Consider the following 19,662-nt stretch of genomic DNA (forward strand, 5'->3'; position numbering starts at 1 on the left):
CAGACTATATTCATTCAAATAACAAGTTAATCAGGTTGTTTCTATTTGCAGGTTGCTACAGTGGGAATAGACCTATGTACAGTTTTTGCCACATAAAACGTATTTCAAAACTTGCAATAGGAAATTAGATAGTGTGTAGTTTTTACACAACATTTCCCTTATGATCACTTATTAAAAAAAGCAAATGCGGGGGCTAATCACTACCATATTAAATAACATATGTATGTACATAATTATGATACTTGGGAATATGACTGGTTGGTCCTGTTAAACATTAACAAATAAGTAGATGAGCAGTTTGTCACATTAATACATAATCACAATCATCACACACAACTATTCATACAATGAGGATAAGTCATCTGAGAACTATCACTTACAAAAACACCACACCACAAAATTAAGTGTACAATGTTATTTTTTAACACAATAATGACCTTTAGACACACACACACACACTCCATGTTATGTATGTGTTTTAATCTAGGTAATACAAAGTGCACAAAGAAACTGTGCACTTTGTAGTGATTCAATTGATCTCAGAACATTAATTGAATAATCAGCCACCACCAACTGTTAACATAATTGTGTCACAAATTTTCTAATCTTAATTAAAACAAAACCACCAGTTGCTTGGGTGGTGATATCTAGGTGTTTACTTAATCAGCCACAAAAAAGGAAATGTAAGTAAAATAAAAGTTTCATAGGCCAAATTGTTTGCAATTACAAGCCAATTACAACATATGTAGAGGTGGCTCTCCTTAAAAGATGTCATTAAACCACAATGCAGCCATATGTTAGAACACATGCTGTACACCAGAAAGGACATGATTTTACCTCCTGTGTTTATTTTACCTGTTGGAGTAGTAAAGTGATCGTTGATCCATTCATAATATTTACAGATTAACAGTGCTGCTATTGTATTGGACCCTTGCATACATCCGAATGTTGTCATGGCGTATAGTGTGTTGTCATCTTCAATGAAGCTGCCTGGTTTCTCGGCACATGCAGAAGTATTAAAGCAGGTCTGGGTTGATCCCTGCCAATTGGGCTTATATATGTCTTTGCATTTCTTATTTACATCTTTCTGGATAGGTGAAGTGGTGATAGTCTTTTCGTTGATAACGTTAATAACAGAAAGGTCATCAGCTTTGTTTATTTGTTTGCAGTTATCACTAATGGTCGCTTTAGCCAGTACAAACTTGGGGGTCTCAAACTTTACCAGGGCAAGATCAGCAGCTTGAGAAGTAGCATAATCGGGATGAATTGTAATACCATCTTTTACCACTTTGATCCTCATTGATTTACCAGATGTAGAGTATTGCAGGGCTGTAGCTTTAATTGACAAGGAATCATTCTGTGCACAGTGAGAAAAACAGCTGGCAGCAGTAATCAAACAGTCATCAGAAATGATGGCTCCAAGACAACTGGACTTTTCACCACTTGATTGACACTTTGCTTTAAGTGTGGTAACCCAGAATGGCTGCTGGGCTAGTGTGACTGCAAGAATAGTCAGAAAGATGATGATTAATGCACCCTTCATTTGGTATCTCTCAGCTGAATATGTGAAAAAGAATCAATCACAAACTGTACAGTACTATGTGACAAATTATGTACAACATACAGTAAAGGAACATCCAGTCCTCACTTGTTGATATTTGGATCAAGATTAGTTAGGCAGCACTGTCAATTTGGTAGAAATCACCAGGTATAGCCTCAGTCAATAGTTAACTGCAGGCACCACCAGACTGAAGCTGAATGGACTAAACTGGTAATTTTATAGCCATGTGAAGCCACATGTTACATTTATTGTTACCATATATGGATGTAACTCATCAATTGTTCATCTTTATGTGACTTCACATTCAGTCACCAACACTGTATCCCTTCATGTACTTATTTTGGAGAGGAAAGTTCCCTGTAAACAATACATACACTGATTGAAGCCATGTGTTAATGATTAATTTCTCTCTAACCATTAATTGGGTTTGTGCACACCATATTAGTTCAAATAAATACTTCGTATTACACAGTTAAAACAAATCTGATTTAGTGAATCACTATGTTTTGTCGATGTTGTTAAAATTAAAGTATATAATTGTCTTGGTAGATTGAATCTGCCACCATAAGAGTGTAATAGATCTGATGTGTTAAATTACAAGTATAAGAAAAAATTTGGAATTTTAAATTAGATTAGGGACAGTGTATAATGCTGCAATAAAAAGTACTGAAACAAGCTGGATTGGAGTAGTACGTAATGTCTAAATACTGTAAAACAATAAGAAGTGAATATCCCTACTGTGCTATACAATGCACAGTAGGGATATTCACTTCTTATTGTTTTACAGTATTCGGACATTACGTACTATCCGATCCAGCTTGTTTCAGTACTTTTTATTGCAGCATTATACACTGTCCCTAATCTAATTTAAAATTTCAATTTTTTTCTTATACTTGTTTCTGAAGTTTTTTTGCAAGCTCATGACCACTAAATAGCTGCTGAGTTACTCACAGCACTATTATACTAGATTATGACTCATACAATAAAAACTGATCAGAGGGCGTGGCTCTACATAAGCCTGCAGACAATAATGGACGTGGATTTGTGCATATCTATATGGGCGTGGCTACCATATGTCTACAGACAGTAATTTACGTAAGTGGGCGTGGATTCGTGCATACCTACACACTGATGAATGGATGTGGCTACCATATGTCTACAGACTGTAATTTACATAAGTGGGCATGGCTCACGAAAGAAGCAGAGCTACGCTATGACATGTGGTTTCACGTCCATATTTAATTTAGCACGTGGGGGCCGAATAATCTGTAAAGCAGGACCTGGATGACCCGACTCGGTTTAACATTGTTAATAAATAAACTATATTTATTGACTTACACATTGCTATATAGTTCGCCGTGAGTTGCTCTCTCTGATTGATATCAACAGCGAGTCTGACGTATGCATGTGTTTTTGGTACAACCGGCGACCACGTGTATTCGAATAGTTTGATGCAATATACACTGGTATGGAAGCCATACTGTAGTCTATTAACACTCAGCGGTAGAACCTTGACTGATGGCCATGGTAAAGAAGGATAAAAGGTAAGACAATAGCGCAAGCAATGTATGTTTATCATTATACCAAAGGTTTTTTCTTAAGTAATCTAGAAACGTTTCTGCAAAAGAATTAGGGCTGTAGCTGTAGCCAGATTTCTGCTACGCTTGACTGAAGGTGTCAGGCAGGCAGGCAGGCAGGCAGGCAGGCAGGCAGGCAGGCAGGCAGGCAGGCAGGCAGGCAGGCAGGCAGGCAGGCAGGCAGGCAGGCAGGCAGGCGCAGTAGAAAATTCCATTGACTAAATATTTTAAAAATTCTGTAGCAACTTGACAGAAACGTTTCGGGTCGATCTGAAGACACTTTTGGGCTTGGTTTTACCCAACCAATACTGTCATGTCATTGTGAGGAAAAATCGTGGCAGGTTTTTGGGTTATATTATATCACGGATCGCCCCCACACCTTCGATGTCCCTAATACAGTACTATCGTACTGTATGATAGGAGAAAGTTGTCTCGGCAAGCAAAATTTTACCATATTTGTTGGAATTGACGTGCTCTGTTACATGAATACATGTTGTTGATGTCCTTCAACGAAAAAAGAGAAATAGCCAGCAGCGTATGTAGTTTAAATGTATGCCGTGACCAGGAAGCATTTCTTGAGAACATTTATTTCCAACATATGTAGGACACCTGGTCCTACAGGCTGTAGGACCAGGTGTCCTACAGACCTTCAGCACTTGTGCTGTCCTTAATAATAAAAGTAAAAACATCACAGCAAGTATAAAATGTCTGTTAAGGCCAGCAAAATTCAAGCTCAAAGTATAGTTATCTCAAATACTAATAGAAATGGACTCAACAGAGATGGCTACATCATAAGATACACCTTAGCCTTGTTAATAACCTTGGCACTATAACAAGATGATCTTATTAGAAAAGTGAGAAATCACTGTACATCACCAATTTAAGAAAGGACATGTAAATTTAACACTCCAGTATGTAAAATATTTCCTTTCTTACATGTTTCTCTTATGAATGTACAACAAGTTGTCATGGCTCTAACAAAAAACATATACGAGGGTGCATGTACTGTAATGTCAATGTAACAAATTCTTTGTCATGCAATGACAATATATATTTATCACTGAGCACGAGTGATTTCAGGTGCCAATACATCTAACGTGATGATTGCTGATATCGAATATTTCAAATAGCAATAATAGTGGGTACGTCATTACTAAATATGCAGTGTATTACCAAGAGAACCATCTATATACAGATATAGCGGTAAGTAAACACACAACTGCACAAACACTGTCATAAACCACAAAGAAACCATGTCAAGACAACTTTCAGTAGGTTACTACATCACATGTAATAAAATATAATTATATAGTTGCAAACACCAGAAAATCTACTAAACTGAAGCCACCAACAAAACGGTACCCATGTACAGGTAATAGACAATAAAGGAAGTACAATACAAAACATGGCTGTAATATAGATGTAAACTTGTAAGCCTATAGTGATATAATGTTTCTTAGTAAAACTCTTTAGTTACTTATGTAGTGTAAATTGTGTGTGTGTTTGTCACTGAGTATGAAACTATTCTATTAGACAGATATAAAACAACCATAAATATGTGGTTAATGGCTGATTAAAGGTTACTGTTAACTTTATGAAAGTACCAGGGAACCGTTTGGATGGTGCTTTGTTACTTAAAGTCATGGGAATGTATTATGATAGGCTGTATGATCATCGGATATATCTGATTATTGAGATATCATAAGACTTATCAAGATAAGGATGATAGGTTTATATATCTGGATAATAGCCAATTTTTTTGTAAATTACTTTAAAAAGATAGTTAACTACCAAAAATGTAACCATTAATTGTCTAAATCATTAGTTTTGGCATTGTGCCCGAGAGTTGGAGGTGTCTACACCACCAGGTATCATTTAGTGTGTATGTTCACACCACACCCTATCTCTACTTGTGGAGCAGAGCTGAGTTTACTGTCAATGCATTCAATGAACAACATGTACTGAAGCAGGAAGTCCATCTTACAAATCGTCATAGCTCTGAGGAGCTGGCTGCTGCTGTTTACCCCTTGCTTCCTTTAGAGTTGCAGCAAACAAGAGAGTTTGCTAGTTTGAAGGGTAGTTGACTGTACCACCAATTGATGAGCATGGTTTTTCATTGTACAAGAGTGATTTTCGAGATGCAGTTTGTCTTCGACATGGGTGGCCTTTACCTCATCTACCTATTGAGTGTGTTTGTGGTACTTCTTTCACAGTTGAACATGCACTTACTTGCTCCCATGGCGGTTATCCAACTATATGTCACAATGAGATCAGAGACCTTACAGCCCAATTAATGTCAGAAGTGTGTCCTAATGTAGCCACTGAACCTACTTTGCAGCCTGTTACCGATGAACGATTCTTTCACTGAATGTGGTGCTCGCTTGGACGTAAAAAGCTCAAGGTTTCTGGGTTGTTCACCATCAACAAGCTTTCTTTGATGTTTGTGTTTTCAATCTGTTGGCAGCCACAAATCGTTGCACTTCTTCTGCCAGCTGTTTCCAATCACATGACCAAGAAAAACAAAGGACTTATGAACAACGTGTTCGTGAAATAGAGACGGTATCATTCACACCTCTTGTGTTTTCTGCTTTAGGTGGAATGAGCAAATCAACAGAAATTACATACAAACGACTAGCTTCACTTCTCGCTACAAAGCAGAGCCAGAAATATAATGTTGTCATCTCCTTTCTTCACTGCAGATTATCTTTTTCCCTATTGCGATCAGTCATTATGTGTCTTCGTGGCAGTCATTCTACTGCTGGTTGGCTCCAGAGAGATCTGACAGACTTCTCTCTGGTGGTGTGTGATGGAAAGCTCCCTTTGTCTGATTGAACTGTTTATGTGTGCATTTTAATAATAACAAAACAAAAAAAAACCAATAATGTTTTTTGTACAAGATGTTGCATCATACTTACAAAGGTAACAGCAACTATAACACATTGTACTTGTACAGCGTATCTCGATATCATTAATGCACATTAATATCAGTAAAACATTGAATGTTTTGACATTATTGAAATATTGCCCACCCCTAACCCAGCAGACCTGTTACAGACTTGCTACAGACCATAATATGTCAAGCACCTACAACAGACATAGTTCTCACAGAGCTGTCTCCAACTTACACTATCTGTTGAAACTATGTGTAAACTTTGTAGGATACAGGTCAAAGGTTTACCACAGGTCATGAATTTAAAACCACTGTACATACATGGCTTCAACAACAAAGAAAGATTTTAAACAAAGAAGCTTATTTCTGTTTTGCAACAGTAGAAGACAAAGTGATACCGAACTGATCTCTAGATGAATATTGATTTATGCCTAAAAAGAAGATTTATGAAGGAAGAGCAGGCTTTCTAGCTAACAGGCTTTTCATGGAAGATAGATCACTGACAAAAGTTGTTTTCACTATGAGGACACTAGTAAGTTGTTACTGTAGTGCTTATACTAGTAACTATGCATGTTAGTAGCCTGACACCTTATATCCTATGGAACAAGCTTCTCTTCCATATAACGCACACCATAGATGTATGACCTTGTTAGCTACTGAATTCTCATTAAGTTTCAGTGGCCAGTTATGATTACTTGAGCTCTTTGCTGTCTACTGATACACTATTAACATCAAAGGCTATATTTTCACGTCTCTAAAGGTCGTAACTTGAAACACATTATGGAACACTAATGACACTGAGGAGGAACTGGAAAGGCCAATGATCTCAAAGCTTATTGAAACAATTTGAAGCTGTGGGGTCTCTTTCAAAGTATACCCCAAGAAAAATGGTGAATACGAGTTACCTCATTGGTTATTGGAAATGATAAAAAAAAGCTACTTGAGAAGTTGCCAAAAAAATTATTGGATTGTCAACCAAAAGATTGTTCAAATGATGTCAAGGCACTTTAGGAGGTAATCATACATTGAGCTGCTTTCACACTATTATTTATTATTCTAGGGCTTTGCAAATCTGTATGACACTATTAAAGGAAGCCAGCGTCAGTATAAATACAGTTAGAATTGAAAAGATGGTAAAAATTGTATTAGTGATATATAAAAGCGAGGGGTCCCCAACTCACGAAAAAGGGGTACGAATTTCAAAATCCTGAACAAATTTCTCAAGATTTCACGGGTTTCAAAAGATTTCACAAAATCGAACGAGAGCTGCAAAATCTGATTTTAAATTACAGGTTGGTGTAGAGTGATCAGTTCTGAAATCACCAAAAAATAGTGGGAGAAAGAAACAGAAGTTCAGCAGGCATGTAGGAGCAAAGCCTCACGAAATTGAGAGGAATTTCGAAGCCATATAAAGCCAGGAGTAAAGCCAAGACATAACTATTAAATGAAACCCAGGAGCAACTCGCAGCTGAAGCCCTATAAACCAGGAAACAAGGCCAATCATTCAGGGGAAATCCCGTGCGAAACCCCTCAAAACCAGGAGCAACTGTCAAAGCTCTATCTGGTGTGAAACCCCACAAAACCAGGAGCATCTGTATGCTTAAGTTGCTTTTGTAGTTGGTGTGTTGCTAAGTTTGTAGTTTGCTAAGTAAATCCGAAGCGGAGCGGAACATCGGATTTCATTCTTACGTTTGTGCAGGAGCAGTTTGCATGGTTTTGTGTGGTTCCTTTCCCACAGCTCCTGGTTTTGTTTGGCTTCCACAACTCGCTTAATACAAATCCGAAACGGAGCGGAACACCGCATTTTATTCTTACTTTTGAGCAATTTGCATGGATTCTCTCCTGGTTTGTGTGGCTTCTTTCCCACAACTCCTGGTTTTGTTTGGCTTCCACAACTCGCTTAATACAAATCCGAAACGGAGCGGAACATCGGATATCATTCTTAATTCGATTCTCTCCTGGTTTTGTACGGCTTCTTTCCCACAGCTCCTGGTTTTGTGCGGCTTCCACAACTTGATTATACAAATCCGAAGCGGAGCAGAACATCGGATTTCATTCTTATTTTTGTGCAGGAGCAGTTGAGTGTGAGCTACGGTACCAGAACGAGTATAGAATCAGAATCACGATAACAACATAAGATTTCGTATTTCAGGCAGGATTTCACTGAAGGTGTACGAGATTTCGAAGCAGTTGGTGACCCCTCGTATAAAAGTAACTAGCATTAATGAGTAGTCTAATATTATACGTACATGTAGTTATATACCTGTAATATGGGTTAACCTGCTAGAGGCAACCCTGTGACAATGAATTACAGGCTAAAGGGTTTCTGGTACTGTATATGGATAGAGAGTACCCACACAAAAACCTACAGGTACATGTACTGCCATAGTTTTGTTCCCAGTCTGGCCAGTGCAAATAGCGCATACACTGTCTGGTGACATTGCTAGAGTTACTTGGACCCAGAAGTTCAATCTAGCTAAAAAATAGGATGAGGAGTTGCATAATTGTTTACAAACAGTAGAGAATAATTTGAAAATGGCTAGAAATAAAGTAAAACTCAAATTAGCATCATTGCCGACTCGTAGTAATGTTCCTCCCAAGTTGGCAAGAAAAAATTTCCTCCAGCAACTGTCTGTTGCCTTATGGGCTAACAATGCTAGAATGATCCTCAGATATGGGTCTGCAGGGGTGTCTGATGATGACAATCTCCTTTAATCTTGGTAGCAACAGTAGTAGTGGTACTGTAATTGTAGTAGAGTTTATTTTGCTTTTGTGTTTGCTTATAATTTCTAATGGATTTACTTGAAGTAATCTCTCCACACATTGTATCTTGTAAGAGTAGAGAAGATATCTAGTTTTTGTTAAACATTGAGTCATGATTCTTCGGTTTAAAATAGTGAGGTCAGAGAACGACTTGACAACCACCTCTTGAACAACCTCGGGGAGAACTTATAACAAAACGGCTTTAAATCGCCTACTTTTCGATCAACTTCCAATTCATGCAATTATGCATCTCATCGATTGTGATTGGCACACCAATGTTTTGGCTAGATTGAACGGTCCAAGAATCTCTAGAAATGTCACCAGATAGTGTTTGCCCTATTAGCATGGGGCGCTGGGCACAAGACTATAGAACTTTGTGGTCGAGATTCCCATGTGTGGGCATCAAGTTGCCCTCAAGCTGTTAAGTTCTGTATGCTTATTCAATCCTTAGAATTTCTTTAACTGAGTAGAAATTGAATACCGATAAGGCAATACTTTTCGTACGTATTCTAGAAGATTATTATACGAATTAGTAAAAAAGTTAATTATGGCTTAATTTGTGAACGGTTGTACTTGTACGAAGTTATTTAACAGGGCACTAAAGAAATCCTTTTGCTATAAAGTGGTAAAAGTCAGACTACTGTTCAACCTACGTCAGGACGTAGCAACTACTCCATTACTGAGTCATCATGGCACATGTATGTATAGAGCAAGGATAATTGCACCCGACTGGAACAACTCGTGTTTCTTTGACAAAACTAACTCATACTTCTCCTAGCAGAAACTCACTGTCTTTCTCCTTGCAATCATTTATAAGTGCATGCACTTAACAACCAGAGTCTATGGATGGATTTTGTGCAGTGTATACTCATGTAGTCAACAAGAATACATTATCATGATATTGTACATATCACGTAGGTGAGACCAAATGAAATTGTTGATTGGTGCACTCTAAACTACTGAAGTAAATCCACTGAATGATATGTTGGCACTATCATCATGGATGATTGTCTACTTGGTAATTACACATTGTTCTTTTCTGTATTTATGTGCTGTCCTCTGCAGATACTTCAAAGAAGCATAGGAGCTCCTTCTATAGGACTAACACTGAAAGCAAGCTGATAAATAATATCATTGTAGAAGCCATAATTTGTGCATTGTGGTTAAATAAAGTCTGTGGTAACTCTGTATAACATTTGTGGTAAATAAATTAGCCTCAGCGACTTGTGACAGACCAAATTACTGCGCTGCAGCAGACATGTGGCAGCTAAGCAACAGTTTCAAATACAGACCTGTCATTAGGTTGAAACAGAGTCTACTGTAGCAGGCCTGCAACAGATCTGCCTGTTCCGTATGGGAAATAGTGTATGTGTGTGCTACTGTGTATAAAACTTATTACCATCAGTGTAAGTATGTGATTGGAATGACTGACTCTAATCTAAAAACAAATAGCACCAGGGTATACTTTTCATGGTACTTTGCCATGGGAACAGTGGATGATAATTAGCTACAAAACTGTATTCATAGCATCATAACTTACACAACAAAAAGTACTTACTTGCATATAGAATAAGGATGTTGGATACTTTCATAAACCGAGAATAGCAAGTAGCCAAGCCTGGGTATGATGTGACAAGCTCCTTTGTCAGTGTTCAGTCAAAACACAATTGTCTGGTGGTACTCCAACACTCATGAATCATTTACGTAGGTATGACTGTTGACCATTTGGAGGTTTTTCAAATATTAGAACTCTCAAACATCATAGGAGAAAAATCCATTTCTCAGCAGTCTAGTATTAAGGAAGTTATCACACATACTTACACAAACTATAATTCTTCTTATTGATTCAGCAAACTGTGGTCTAATTACTTATATTTCGGTACAGTGTTATAAAGAATTTTTCACTGTATGAGAACCAACTCTACAGATACAAACTTAATCACACAAAAATAGTACCTCAAGAAAAGCATAAAAATATTAAAGTAATAATCAGTTGCAATTCTGTACACATGTGTAGGATATGTTAGCAACTTTCTTTTTAGAACTATAGTCACTATATACACTGTATGTAACAGATACACATGGTACTTTTTATTCTTCAAAATAAGGGATATTTTTTATGGAGCTAAATCTGATGTGAAACTGTCAACAAAGCACAATTTCCAAGATTAACATACTGTGATGATGTTCATGAGTCATTAGGTAGGTATGACTATTGCAAACATTTCAAACATTAACATAACCTGTCTAGTTTTCTATACAAGAAATTAATCTATCCACTGGGATAGTATTAGACTTACAACAGTTTTCTACACATCATCACAATATGTACGTACATATTGTGATGACTAATCCTGCATTTTGTCTACTTCTTATTCTACATTAAGTAGATCATAGCTGTGCATATACAAATATGTACAGTATTAGAAGTGAAGAAATTGTTGCATAGCAATTAGCCTTAGCGAGCCCCACCATATGAGAACAGCAGTGTTGTTATGATTTTGCTTGTTTGTCAAAGGAGAAGGGATGAAGGTAGTGTAGGCAAAACATTATACCAAAAAAGCCACCTAAGTGCTAACCAAGCCATGTTACTATGTTTAGCCACCTACAGTAACCATGAAGTACTACAAGTTTCACTTATACTTTTTATTTTGGCCTATCAAAAATGATAACTGGTAGCTTTGTGTAACATTTGTACAGTTATATGATGCTGCTGTGTGTTGGTATAACAAGTTTGTCAATATAAAAGCTGATCTTTTTATTACTTCAATTCCTTCTACGTATCATAGATTATTAATCTAACACACATGTGATATTAATAATGTTGTTCTTTACATGATTAATGACTAGTCAATCTGTACAAGCAAGCAATACCTACTTAAACAAGGCTTTCCCTACGATGGTATACATGCATTCACCTAGTTTGTAGTCTATTGACAAAAATTAAGTTTGGGTTGGACACAGTACCTGTTAGGTGACTTGTTTATTCAACTTATGATAACTACCAATTGGTTGCTAGGTGAAAGTACATAAAAGAAAACAAGAAAATGAGCATGAATGTTCTAAAGTGACTTCCCCTCTACCCACAACACAAAATCTATTTACTTTACCATATTTAGCATGCATTTCTCAGTTACGGTCAGTTATGGGGATACAGACAGCAAGCTAATCAGACTAAAAAGGTTTCACTGTTCGGTTTCACTGTTCATAAACTATGTGCAAAATAAGTGAATAAAACTACAAAAGTCTCCACTGTAATTCATCTATGTACATTACATAGTCTGTATAACAGTCGTTAGTTGTGATGTACATGCTTCCAAAGTTCGAGCCCCATTTGTTCCAGGATTGTATTGTATTGTATTAATGCTTTACAGTGACCAGCACTGAAGGTCTACAGCAACATGTGCTGCAGCCTTAGGATTACCTAACCTAATTTCAAGGACTTAGACTTAGTGACTTATAGCTGAAAAGGTGTAACAGAAAAGTGGCCAAAGTAAGGAAAAAAATCCTTCCAACCCCAGGAATCGAACTGCAGGTCACCCAATGTCTAGTCGGGGCCACACTCAGTCTCCTCCAGGAGGGATGGATTTTCTTCCTTAATCCTAAAGTATTTATTGTATTTGGATAGTAAAAAAAAAAAGAAGAATGTTCTTTCAAAGTTTGAAATGTGATATATACAAATGGGTAAGACTATGAAACCATCAATATGTGCTATGATTATCAAGGGATTTACATTTCAGGGTATAAAATATTGAGGTTTTACACTATATATCAGGGCTGGAGGAAGCAATTTCACTTTGGTCAGGCAGTGTGGCAGCAAGAGGTGAACACAAGGTTGCACTGTCCTGCATGCAAAGCATGCAGGCTTCTAGGGGGGTCTGGGGGGCATGCCCCCCCCACGAAATTTTTTAAAAAGAGGCCCTCTGAGGTTGAATCTGGCGCGAAATTGAGCTACCCTGTACCTTCAGTCCAAAAATTGATGAACACTTTTAATATCTGTTGTGCATGCTCATTTTAATAATTGTCATGCTATTTACAGATTAAGATATGCAGTTAAAAGATCAGATGAAACCAGCATATGTGTATTATACAGAATAACTATTATGATGATGGTGACCAAGTTTATTATATATAAGATGATGAGATGATATTTGATAACTTGTACAACATTAACTGAATGTTATATACAATTTACATGTACTCAGTCACTATTTACTTTGCATCAAACTTTCCAAAAAAATTCAAACGGTGTTCACTGCCTTTGACAAATTCATTTGCAATATTTATAAGATCAAGACCATCCAATTTGTCCTTATGCAAATGGAGAAGCATTAAATGATTAAGTCGTTCTTGGCCCATTGTACTCCGTAAATATGTTATAATTCTCCTCATTGCTGAAAAGCTACGTTCGCTGAATGCATTAGTAGCTGGCATCACAAGCAGTAGCTTAGCTACCTGGCATACTTCACTAAAAAAGGACCGATTCCCTTCTGGTAAGCTTCGTAAGTACTTAAGGCAGTCGCTAAGAGTTACTGGATCGGTTGAGCCTGTGAACTGTGATGCTAAAGTGGTAAGTTGAGCAGACAGATTGCTGGCATTTAGGTCAGTTCCATAAAATTCAGTAACTTTTTGAAACTCCTGTGTGAAATCTTGCTGGTTAGCTGCCTTAGTTAACAAACCTTCTAGATTACAGTACATCACATACCCTGGTTGATCAAAATGATTCTCGATGGTGGCAATAGCACCATCTAGAGCTTCATAGTAATGTTGCCTATACAGATCTTGTACAGTGGAACTGTGATAACCTTCTCCAGATCCCACTTCATATCGCCGTGGTGCTTTTCTTTTTCTGGGCAAAATTGGAGGATTAGTTCCAGTACTCCCTTGCAAGCTTAGCACTAGCTTGAAGAACAAATCAAAACCTTCATCAGCCCTCATCTTCTTCAAGGTTGTCACAGTTAGTTTAGCAACACTCTGTGCTTCTGCTGCTGATAGCGAATCTTTCTGCAGGGTTTTACTCAAGTTATCAGTGATCTTCAAAATACGCACACATAACTTGAGACCAAACAGGACATCAAATTTGGACATTTGTGTTTGCACACCAATTACCCTTCCTTTGACATCTGGTAGGAGAGAAGTCTCCAAGCATTCCTCCCATAGTTTGTTCAAGTTATCATAATTAGATAAGATACTCTCAATAGAATCACCTCGCACAGTCCACCGAGTTGGACAAAATGTACGGATACCAACTGTACTGCCATCTTCATCTTCTGATCGAATTCGATCAAAAATTGCATTTCTCTTAGGTGAAAATTTAATCAACTTAGTGATTTCAAAAGCTACATCAAGTGCATCACGACAAACTTTTGACTGCTTGATGGTATCAGCAATAGCCAAATTGAGTGCATGGCAGTAACAGTGTGTGTAAAGTGCTCGTTTCTCAATATCTGAAAGTTGTTTTGCGACTCCATTTTTAGCCCCACTCATATTGGATGCTCCATCATAACACTGTCCTCTGCAGTTGGATAGTGGCAAGGTCATTCGAAGCAAAACATCCTTGATGCTGAATGCTAGAGAATTAGCATCAATGGCATCCATTGCATATAAACCAATAAATTCTGTGTGGTCCTGCAACTTTGAATCAACCCACCGTAAGTTGATTGTGAACTGTTCCTTGTTTGAGCAATCTGTACATTCGTCTGCCATTATACTATAAAATCCACCATCACGAATACTATCTCCAATATCAGTGAGGACCTTTCGAGCCATTTCCCGTAGAATGTCATCCTGAATATCATGAGAAGTATATTTGTTAGATTTCTTTTGTAACCATGCATCTACTTTACCATCTGTGTTGTGCAGGCGCAAGAGCTGTATGAAGTTGCTTTCTGAATCATTCTTACTTCCCCTTAAAGCCAATCCCTGGCGAGCTAGAAACTTTAAACTTTCCAATATCTATATAAACATCTTCCTGTTATTCTTCTTTTCTTCTTGATGGCCCCGGTCACACATCTCACCAATATCACCTTGTAGCTGTGAAGGCAACAACACAAGAGATTCAACAGCCTCTCGATGAGTGGCACTGAGTTGGTGTTTTTCAAATGCAGTTGTGGCCTCCTTCCAGTAAGTGTATCCAGTGGAAATGAAAGCCGGCTCACGTTTCCGGCTAGCTAAAAACTTCTTCTCATGCTCAGCTTGCATACATAAGTAACAAAACGCGGCATCCTTGTCAACATCATAATGAAGCCACTTGTAGGTCTGGCACCACTCTGCTCGAAATGATCGCTTCTGTCCATTCTTACCAAACGTGCGTTTCGGAAATTTAAACAGTCGTGACGGACGAAATTGGCTGCACAGACTGAGAGGCTCTTGACTAGAAGTAGCTGAAGATGAGGCTGAAGATGAACTCATCTTAGACCTGGACATCACCACAACGGTTCACGTGGAATCATTCAAGTGAAGGCTACCGATTGTGGGTTTCCCTCCGTTTCACTATTAAAAAAATAAATTTTTAAAAGTAGCTAAAATTTGGTCCGGCACTTGCCGGGTCTGCCGGACCTATTCCGCCGCCCCTGTATATAAATATATATACACAACGAATATGACAGTGCTGGTGCATGCAAAATTTGTGTGTCCACCCTGCCACCAGCCTCTTTGTGGTGGACATGGTAATATATCATTGTTGATAATGGCAGTACCCTTGACTCTGCGGTGTGGTGGAGACCAGGTATGCAATATCAGGGGGCTCCCCTTGCATTGGCCTTGCAAGACAATAAGAGAGCTTTACATTGTGCATATACCATCCTTTGCATGAGGTGGATTAAGTCTCTGACTTGGGTCCCTGCAATTGTCTATGACCTATCCACCCTCCTGGGGGTCTGGCCTAAATTGCAGAATAGGTCATTCAACACCCCCTAGCTAGGTTAGGTCTCTCTCCTAACGTAACCTGTAATTGGGTTATTCAGCATCCCCTGGCTGGGTGAGTGTGCACCTGGTTAGAGCAGAGATGATGATCTCCAGACAAGCAGAAGAGTGTGTGTGTGTGTGTGTGTGTGTGTGTGTGTGTGTTGAGAGGTTTTTGTGACAAGTGGTAATTAATTAGCCAAAGACTACAATAAGGATAAAATTGTGAATTTGATTATGTGGCAGGTGTGTGAATTTGTTTGTGGATTTATCAATGGTCCAACATAGGCATGATCCCATCTTGATCCATAGAAAATCCATTGAACTTGAGGTATATTATAATATTCACTTTACGCTGATTTTCATTTAAAACAGTGTACTAAAACCTACACACTTCTGAAGAAGAATCTCTTGCATAAATAAATTTTGAATCAAGTCTTTTACATACATAGCTACAATAATCAGTCTACAAGTTATTACTACAGATTTATTGACATTGATGCCATTGAAACTATTTCTAAGCCCACACCATTATCCACACTAGTAATTTACAAATGCAGTCACTGTGGCGTAGCCAGGAAAGAATTTTTACTAAGGCAAAGTTTATATTATATTGATCTAATTGAGAGGTCCTGCTTTTGACTTACCCGATCCACAAACACATCGAGTTTCAAACATGGGTGGTAGCTACAGTATTTGCATGTTTACTGTCTTGTTGGATGGAAAAAAACTGTTTCAGAAGCTCAGATTCTGAAAATTTTTCTACATGTCATAAGCAGTGGCGTAGCTACCACTGAGGCAACCGAAGCAGCTGCCTCAGTAAAAGCATGATCAACAATTCAGACTGAGCAGGCCTGAGTTTTGGCACCCCAAACTTTGTACTCGAACATTACTAGACAGCACTACTGTACCACACGTAATGGAATCTATGGCTGTACTACTAAGTAGGGCTGGAATCCATGGTGACACAGTCCAGCATTGGCTGCCAGTGGAGTAGTCAGAAAAAAATATTTACCAAGGCAAAGTTTATACACTGTCGACCAAATTAAGAGGGTCTGCTTCTGACTCAACTGATTCACAAATACTGGTACAGCATTTGCAGGTTGACTATCTGGTTGGATGGAGGAAACAGTTTCAGAAGACTCTGAGCATTTTTCTACATGTCATAAGTAATTCTCCAGCATAGTTAATGCTATACAGTATACCATGCTTCAAATATTAGACTAGTTTAATTGCATGTAACATAACTTACTCCAGAGATATTATGAGTGGACAGGCCATCCATGGACTGCAACGGAGTTCATAGTCATGCACACTACTTTTTATTGATCTGATGTGATTAGATTAGATTAGATTAGGTTAGATGTGATGTTTAAGTCAGAGATAATTATCTCTTTCATCTGATGCTCAACTGCACGTGCTAAGCATGTCAAGATAGGGAGTCTCTCAAGAAAATTTTTGAAAATATATACTTTGAAATGGCATATTGAGGCTATTTTTTTAGTGTAACTGCTAATGCATGATATGCATGATCAATTAGCTCAATGTAATGCCATCAGTGCAGTTGACTCATTGGAACTTTTAAAAAGTAATGTGAAAACAATTAACATAAATGTAAATGATCAAGCAGTGTAATGAGAACAGTGGCTATAATCTGTATTGAATGCTCTATTACGATGACTGCTCTATTAGAGTATACAAATTCAAGCCACACAAAATAGAATCTATGGCTGTAGTACTAAGCAGGGCTGGAGTCTATGGTGACATGGTGCTGGACCACTTTTCAGCTACTGGGGTACAGTAACGTTTGAGTAGAAAATCCGGGGTGCCAAAACTCAGGCCTGCTCAGCCAGTTGTTGAGAGCATTTTTACCAAGGCAGCTGCCTCGGTTGCCTCAATGGTAGCTACGCCACTGAAATGCCACACCCTTTTCACACCTATACAGTGCAACCTCGTCAATAGGACCACCTTTGTACCCACATTAAGTGGCCCTATTACCACATCAATCTGGCCATAAACAAAGTGGCCTTATTTCAAGATTTTCAACAAATCAACACCTGGCTATAGTTGCTGTAACAGCTATATATCTGTACTACAGGTTTCATCATAATGGCACAGATAGGATTATCCATTACCTGAGGCATAATGGCTGCTAAAAGTACGAAGCAAATTGCTACACTATTGGCATAGCTTTTGGCAGGTACTCAGGAACGGCAATTTTGTAGTGATACGTTGACTGTCTGTTCAGCTGGCCCCTTTATTAAGGGAATGTTGTGTTAGTTTTACCAGTTTGGTCCTGCAGTATGTGGCCACTGGCCTTATTAATGAGGTGGCCCTATTAACAAAAATTAAATCAACGGAATAGTATGGAAGATACATCTGGACTTTCTGGACCTGGCCACTATAACAAGGTGGTCTTATTAATGAGGTTTCACTGTACTTAGTTAACTATCATTTGTTCCTTACAAGCCATAGCCCTGAAGCTTTTCTTTTTCAACTTTTTGATACAGCAGTCACCCTTCAGCTACGTATTACTTTACTTTCATACATCACTCATTTCTCCACTTTTCTGTGTTCATTGCTATAACTGTAATTTTCTTGGTATGTACATTTTAAAAAGAACTTGTAACATTGAAACTTAGTATAAAGCTGACACCACACTTATGACCCTTGTGTATATAGATGTCTTGCTAGATTTTTAATCATATATTATGCATGTGGAGGACGCACAGTAATAGAAGAATAATTATTGACTTGGCTACTTTGACTGTTTTATTAGTGTCACAAGTGAAGATTTTTGCTATGCATAATACTGTTACTATTTAATCATATTGGTTCATTAATTGTGTTCATTACACAAGTTGGCTTTTGCATTAGCCTCATCTTTACGTTTGTTTCATATGTACCTTGATATGTAGTTTCTCTAAGCTGTAGGAAAATTTAGCTACCATATAAGCACAGGGAATTAAATTTGGTGGTTGATGAATTTTCACGGAAACCATCAAATTTAAATTTGCCAAATATCTGGCTTGCTAAAGAGATCAAAAACACACAAAGTTTATACTGACGAAGATCTAGCTACAATTGGAAGATACCTATGCTAGCTAGCTACTGAGCATGGTCCCACAGATTCAGTTGGACATTCGCTAGTAGCTAGCTAGCTCTGTACCTTCAGATTGCTCGTATGTGGGCACCTGCACTGATACCTGTTATTGTTATTACTGCTGTACACCAGCAAGGTGTCTCCAAGTAACTATCCTACTGATGCATCCTTGATAGCTACTGTAGTTACATTTGTAACTTAATAGTGGTCTTGGCCTTGGATGTAGCTATAATCGTAATAAGCTATAATCGGTTATATCATGCCATGATTATTGCTGAATGCAGTCAGTGCATGATTAGCGCAGGCCCTGCGAGAAAAAGGAACCGTCAAATTTAAATTCGTCAAATAGACAAGTTATTTGATTCAAAAAAAATTTTCCTAGCTAATAGATTGAGTTGTAGATCATATTGAATAGTAGTATATCCTTACAGTGTATTAGTTTTAACATTAAAAATTATCCTTGAGATTGAATTGTGATTAAGGTGACAGATTATATTACAGATTGCTAGGGGTTGGGTTCGATCTCTGCAGTGTGTAACTCTGTTTTCGTTTTGACATAATGTGACCAGATCTGCAAGAAGCCCACATGTTAGCCCATTTTTTGAATTCTACTTTATTGTATTTTCTTTAGAGCATGGTCAACCAAAGTTTTAGCTCTAGAAGCCAAGAACTTTTGAAGCTATAGTGCTGCAAATAACAACAGAAAGATTGATTTGTACAGTAACAATACAGCAAATGGACTATGGGCGTGTGATTAATGGTCATAACTTATGAATGCAGTCCTGTACAGAGATGCAACTTATATCACCACAATACCTAGCAGTCTCCATATTTTTATATAAAGCAGCAAACACACACACACACA

General features: G+C 37.9%; 2 protein-coding genes and 1 long non-coding RNA gene across 11 annotated transcripts in view; 1 reads left to right on the top strand and 2 right to left on the bottom strand.

Annotated features, from left to right (window-relative positions):
• The window catches only part of LOC136246844 (zona pellucida sperm-binding protein 3 receptor-like), a 69,731-nt gene that overhangs the window by 38,018 nt on the left and 12,051 nt on the right, over positions 1-19,662 (bottom strand). For 4 of the 8 annotated variants that reach the window (XM_066038440.1, XM_066038438.1, XM_066038444.1 and 1 more), the window contains 3 exons: positions 10,350-10,580; positions 1,625-1,918; positions 856-1,557 (listed from right to left, as the gene is read on the bottom strand). In XM_066038440.1, the coding sequence (XP_065894512.1) occupies positions 856-1,557; positions 1,625-1,637 (715 nt within the window). In that variant the 5' untranslated portion in view covers positions 1,638-1,918; positions 10,350-10,580. Of the gene's footprint in view, positions 1-855; positions 1,558-1,624; positions 2,077-10,349; positions 10,581-19,662 lie in introns of those variants that run through there. The other 4 variants (XM_066038437.1, XM_066038442.1, XM_066038441.1 and 1 more) reach the window with 4 other exon arrangements.
• LOC136246856 (uncharacterized) lies at positions 6,336-10,014 on the top strand. 2 transcript variants are annotated; one of them, XR_010696874.1, is made up of 5 exons: positions 6,336-6,560; positions 6,701-7,042; positions 7,089-7,161; positions 9,710-9,809; positions 9,857-10,014. It is a non-coding gene; the product is annotated as an uncharacterized lncRNA (long non-coding RNA). The 2 variants fall into 2 exon arrangements; XR_010696875.1 differs by having other exon boundaries at positions 6,789-7,042.
• On the bottom strand, positions 12,506-14,556 carry LOC136246846 (zinc finger MYM-type protein 1-like). Its single transcript, XM_066038446.1, has one exon. The coding sequence runs from the start codon at positions 14,495-14,497 to the stop codon at positions 13,004-13,006; it is 1,494 nt and encodes a 497-aa protein (XP_065894518.1). The 5' UTR covers positions 14,498-14,556; the 3' UTR covers positions 12,506-13,003.

Source organism: Dysidea avara, chromosome 2 (assembly GCF_963678975.1).
Source record: "Dysidea avara chromosome 2, odDysAvar1.4, whole genome shotgun sequence".
Lineage (NCBI taxonomy): Eukaryota > Metazoa > Porifera > Demospongiae > Dictyoceratida > Dysideidae > Dysidea > Dysidea avara.